The sequence below is a fragment of the Mixophyes fleayi genome, chromosome 7 (genome assembly GCF_038048845.1).
Source record: "Mixophyes fleayi isolate aMixFle1 chromosome 7, aMixFle1.hap1, whole genome shotgun sequence".
Taxonomy (NCBI): domain Eukaryota; kingdom Metazoa; phylum Chordata; class Amphibia; order Anura; family Limnodynastidae; genus Mixophyes; species Mixophyes fleayi.
Genome location: NC_134408.1, coordinates 120,998,878 through 121,005,065, shown reverse-complemented (window position 1 = coordinate 121,005,065; position 6,188 = coordinate 120,998,878). Strand labels below are relative to the sequence as shown.

Sequence of the window (6,188 nt, the reverse complement as noted above, 5' to 3'; positions counted from 1 at the left end):
ATGCAGCCAGTTGAAACACTTTCTCTTTCTTGAAGTCTGTTCATCGTGAAACCTGGACATAAACTCGTTACGTTATATGATCTACGCAGCTCAAACAACATTGTCTCTCATGAACATAGAACATAGAACACTACAGCAAGTGGCTAGTTGTTTAAACAATAGTAGAGGAGCGGATCACGTGACCCTCTCTCCGGCAGGTGGACTAGGAAGCAGGGACCAGTGAAGCAGACGGCGTTCTGCGGTTGCCTGGTAACGGCGGCGCGGTGCATGTTGGGACGCCACAGAATGCCCACGCTGTGACCTCTCCCCCAGGCCCCCCTCCGTCGCACAACACGGAAGCATGGCGGCCGCCCGTGGAACCCCGGTGTCCGCTTGCTCGCAGCGCAGGCTGAGGATTATCTCCGGCCACTTGCAGCCCGGAGCGGCGTCGGCCGTCTCTATGAGCGAGTGCAAGGCCCCGGCAGCTCCCTCCATCCCTAGGAAACGGTAGGTGTGGTGGGGGAGGCAGGTGGGTGTGCGGGAGGAGGTTTGGGTGCGGTCCTGGGAGGTGACAGGACAGGTGGCATCACCAGGTGGCGGCATGCTGAGCTCCAGGCAGGCAGCATCCTCTGCATTAGTCAGAGGTTGGCACCTGTGGCTCCAGCTGTTGTGGAACTACACTGACAGGGCATGCTGGGACTTGTAGTTTCACACCAGCTTGAAAGTCACAGCTTGTCAAACCCTACATTAGATAATCCTAAAATCTGCAGTAAATGTATATATGTGTTAACTTAAAGGAACTTTGCATCATTTGGTCCTGTTCCTTGATGACAGCTACAAGATCTAATGCAATGTACAGTACTTATTTGTAATGAGGCTGTATTATAAAATTAATGGGCTTTTGCAGATAAGCTTGAAGAAAGCTATGTTAATATTTGGATTTTGTATATTGTCAATATCCTCTTCATTTCAAGTACTTCCTGCTTCAGCTGTAGGTATAGAATTGGAAATTGCTGTAAAAAGTTGTTCCTCACATAAAACTATCTTATTGTTGACCTAAATGTTTTATTAATAAGTATTTTTTTTTTCTAGTTGTGTGTGTCAGTCATGATGAAAATTAAATAGCTAAATATTTGCTGATTTAAGACAGAATGACCGAGCACTAATTTTAGTTATGTGTATTTAATTTTATGCGTTAAAAAGCAAGTTCTCTGAAATCCCAAAACAAAGCTCTTATTTTCCACTTCCACGCAAATGGCAACAATGCTTGGAATGAATTAATGTGGGGTTTGCTGATGACTGTACACAGTGGTAGATTGTAGTTATCGGACAAATGCATTTTCAGCCAGTCTTGATCAATCCACATCACTTGCTGATTGCTATTGGATGTTTGGGTTATTGACTTGGCTGTGGAAATTGCTGTGTGGTCAGCATTCATCTTTATGGTACTTTTAATCTCCATTTATGACACCACCATAAAATAATAATAAAGTTAAGTTGACAGGAAAGCTGAAATTTAGTTGTATGTTTAGCAGACATTCCTTTTCTATCTTTTACCTCAATTTTTATATTATGACTTCTTGGATTTAATTATACAGCCTGTGCACAAGCTCTTTTATTGTGTTCTGCATGTGTCTAGAATGGATGTAAAGCTTATATATATGAATGATCCCAGTCTATAGCAGACAGAGCAACATTAATGTTTTTTTTCCTTTGATTTTAAGGAACTGTTTTGAAAATATACAAATAACTATGTTAATGTATTATTGTAGTGTTTTAGTGGAAATTACAGAAAGCTGTTAGAGGTAGGCATATTATACAGCCCAGAACTGATCTTTAAATGCTCTCTGACAAGTGTATTCAGAGAATCTACTTAAACCACTTTCCATGCAGAATACGCCGTGAGCAAACTACTTTTAAACTCATGAGGTGTTGCCATAGTTGATCAAGGTGCCTGCACGCCCTTACTACTCATGAGTGTCCGTAGCAATTGCAGGCCACAGCACAACACAATTTTCCTGCTTTAGGGGTTAAGCAATGGATTGCAGTGCCAATTGTCTAAAGTATGCAGGTATGGGAATTTATGATGTAGACTTTGGCACAATTTTCAGAGCAATTTTCTCATGTTGCGTTCCATTTGCAAATTGGAGTGAGCAAATTATCTAGATATACTAGTCTGAATGTATCTGGAGAATTTGATACATGTCAAATAAGTGTTGCATTGTGCTGTAACAGCAAGGGACTCGTACTTGTGAGCGCAATCATCAGGCAAACTACTGAATTTAAAAGTTTTATTACAGCGGTATAGGTTTCAGGACCATCAGACGTAATCGCTCTGTGAATGCCCCTTCAACCTTTTAAAACTGAATGAATCATGATCTCATAATACAAGTTATATGTGTAAGTAATATTTCCTTGACACCACTAAGACAAGCCCATATAATAGTCAAATGTATTTAGAGCAGGGTGTGGCAGGGTCTCAGGAATTTTTTTTTTTACAGATTGTTCATAAGAATGTAAACTAGTTAGTTGACTTTGGCACTTTCAGTGAATCAAAAACCTTTCATGTACATAGATTCTGTAACCACAACATTTAATATGCATGTAATTTATTTATGAAATGCATAGTTTAAGGAAAATGGAATACATTAAGGGCCCGCTCACACATATGCACTGAGAAAATGGATAGAAACCCAGGAAATGGACACACACATGGTTTAGTTATGCATTTTAATACATTACGTATGTGCTTTCACTGTAAAATATATTGCACAAGCTGTGACTGTTATTGCATGAGAAATAACTCCTGGTTTATTGTAAAGTTTGAAATATAGCGCTTCATAACATAATGGTGGGATTGGCACTAATAACTCTTACTTTAATGCACTTTTCATGCACCTTGGCAAAAAGTGCAAAAAACATAGGTGGGAAGGAGCCCTGAAAGTTAATAGCTCAGAGGGAATTTCTTGTAGGAAATAATCCTGCAAAGCAATCAGTTTTGCAAGCAGAGGTAGAACAATTGATGTATTCTTTTCATTCTGTTTTAGTCAGAGAGAGAAGGCTGAAACAGGCCAGCACCAATCTCTCCATTGTGTGCTATTGATAATCACTTCCTTAAACCAGCTGAAGGAAAGCCTTGCATATATAAGCTTTAGTTAGTATCACTTTCAGTAGAATAGGAAAGTTTAATGGTATAGATAATATAGAAATGTGGTTGTTTGGTTTGCACATGCCAGGTAAAGCAGCAGTCCCAGATACACTGACTGACGAGGTCTCCGTAATGGAGCCCCAGAAACCTCTACACGTTGAACTGTTTTTCCTGAACTTCCTCTGTTTCGGTAGTGTAGAACCCACATAACTTGTCTGCTCACCGCTTTAAAGTGGCTGTGGAGGGGGGCAGTAAGTGGGAGGCCTCCGCAGTGCAGGTTAATGCCATTTCATACTAAAGGTAACGCAAGGACAGACTTTTGTAATTGTGTGCAGTTTGATTGTCTTGTTTAATAACACATTACTTCAAAGCATTCGAGGTCATGAGAGGAAGCTGTGTATTGGATTGAATGGCTAAACCTCACACACCTGTGTTATATTACTTAGTCTTGTAACTGGGAATCTAGAATCCATTCCACAATGCTTTATTGGTAAACACCTTATGAGTGTTTCCTTGGTTTTCAAATCCAATATTCTTGCTGCATTTCTTCCACACATCCTCTGTATGAGCATGTCTGGTTATTAAAAATAAGGGAATTGCATGGCCGACAATCCAGGGGCAAACGCAGGATTTGTAGAGGGGGTTTCCACACCATGCCGCCAGTGGGCGTGACCAGCATGCATGGGGGGCGTGTCTATAATTTTAGACAGTGCTTGGCTACTCTCCAACTCTTCCTATCCCCATATTATACATGGGCAATGCTGCGTGTACTCTTAGATGCACGCAGCTCTTCCTTTTCAAGCAGAGCTGTGTGAAGCCGGAGCAGGGTCCAGCCACCTCAATTATACAATGCCCCAGGCTTGGAAGGGAGTTTCCAGGCACTAGCATACCCCCTCGGTTTGCCTATGCAATCCTGTGCTCAAATAAGCCTACAGTAGTTTTTACATTGTGGTGTTTAAATGACACCTGAACCCGACAGTAAATGGGTGTGTGTGTGTGTATATGTATATGTGTGTATATATATATATATATATATATATATATATATATATGTATATGTGTGTGTGTGTATATGTGTATATATATATATATATATATATATATATATATATATATGTGTGTATATTATATATATATATAGTGTGTGTGTATATGTGTATATATATGTATATGTGTGTGTATATATATATATATATATATATATATATATATGTATGTGTGTGTGTGTATATATATATAATATATATATATATATATATATATATATATATATATATATATATATATATATATATATATATTAGTGTGTGCGTGTGAAATAGACAGTTGCTATGCCTTGTATGCTGCCCCTTTTTCTCACTTTGCATTGCATCTGGACAAGCCCTTACCTGGTATTTTCACTGCAGATTATTAAAAATAGATTTTTATTTCGAGGGGACCTCCACCTAAACACAATACCCTTCTCCTTCCCCCACACCACTAGTAAGTAATACAGGAGCCCCATACCCTTTACAGCGCATCTTTTCATTTGTAAAAATGAATTACACAGAATTCTGTTGCTTTTTATGTTTTTAATGGGCCATCATATTAAAAAGTAATTTGTTTGACGCTCTTGTTTATCTATTTTGTAAAAGATATATAATCTCTTTATTACTGTACATGCCTGTCTAGGTCATAAGGTTGTGATGCTTTCAATCCAGAATTATTTTAAGTGTAATGTGATTAACACTGCTTGGCCCCCACTCACTCTCCGGTGATGTACTTCACTATGTGTGTGTGTGGCCAGATAAGTCACTGGACTGGCCATTGGGAATAGGAAATGGCTTTGAGTATGGCCGTCACAATTCTATATCCCTACACTGCACATAACGGATTGACAAAATAAAATAGTAGGGACTAGGTGCAAATGTACAGCAAACCTAACGTACCCCCTTCCCCCCCCCCCACACACACACACAAAAACACTCTAACCTAGTGACAATTGTTAGATGTGATGAATTAATAAAAAAAAGAAATGATAAAAACTAAATACAGATAATATCTATGTCAAGCATACAGTCAAAGCAATGTAAAATAAAGTTATTTGTTTTACCAATTGACTAAATAGAGAGGACAAGTTAACATTCAGTGTAAAGAGGTGTATAATCAGAGATTGGTAATCTAATGTTTTGTGACAATGTACAGAGGTGACACTACTACATAACCGAAGGACCAGAGTGAGACTGTAATAAATAAAAAGCGTAGAAAAATCATCTCAATACAAATATCCAAAATGTAGAAGTGAAGTAGGATCTGCTGGAAGCAATATGGGCAGCACGGTGGCGTAGTGGTTAGCACTTCTGCCTCACAGCGCTGGGGGCATTAGTTCAAGTCCCAACCATGGCTTATCTGGGTGAGGGGAGTTTGTATTTCTCCCGTGTTTGCGTGGGTTTCCTCTCGGTGCTCTGGGTCCGTCCGACGACGCCAAAATAGACTAGTAGGGTTAATTGCTGCACAAATTGACCTAGTGTTCTCTCTCCCTCTCTCCCCCCCATTCTCTCCCCCCCCCCCATTCTCTCCCCCCTCTCTCTCTTCCCCCCCTTCCCCCCTCTCTCTCTTTCCCCCCCCTCTCTCTCTTCCCCCCTCTCTCTCTTCCCTCCCCTCTCTCTCTTCTCCCCCCCTCTCTCTCTTCCCCCCCCTCTCTCTCTTCCCCCCTCTCTCTCTCCCCCCCTCTCTCCTCTTCCCCCCCCTCTCTCCTCCCCCCCTCTCTCTTCCCCCCCTCTCTCTCTTCCCCCCCCTCCTCTCTCCTCCCCCCTCTCTCTCTTCTTCCCCCCCTCTCTCTACTCTCTCCCCCCCCTCTCTCTCTCTTCCCCCCCCTCTCTCTCTTCCCCCCCCTCTCTCTCTTCCCCCCCCTCTCTCTCTTCCCCCCCCTCTCTCTCTTTTCCCCCCCTCTCTCTCTTCCCCCCCCCCTCATCTCTTCCCCCCCCTCTCTCTCTTCCCCCCCCCTCCTCTCTCTTTCCTCCCCCCCTCTCTCTCTTCCCCCCCCTTCTCTCTCTTCCCCCCCCTCTCTCTCTTCCCCCCC

The 6,188-nt window shown here is 41.8% G+C and overlaps 1 protein-coding gene across 1 annotated transcript in view; it reads left to right on the top strand.

The window, feature by feature from the left end:
* Nucleotides 1–265: 265 nt before the first annotated feature.
* The window catches only part of AGPS (alkylglycerone phosphate synthase), a 142,113-nt gene continuing 136,190 nt past the window's right edge, over nucleotides 266–6,188 (top strand). Inside the window, exon 1 of the mRNA XM_075180562.1 lies at nucleotides 266–486. Within this exon, the coding sequence (XP_075036663.1) occupies nucleotides 341–486 (146 nt within the window). The 5' untranslated portion in view covers nucleotides 266–340. The remainder of the gene's footprint in view (nucleotides 487–6,188) is intronic.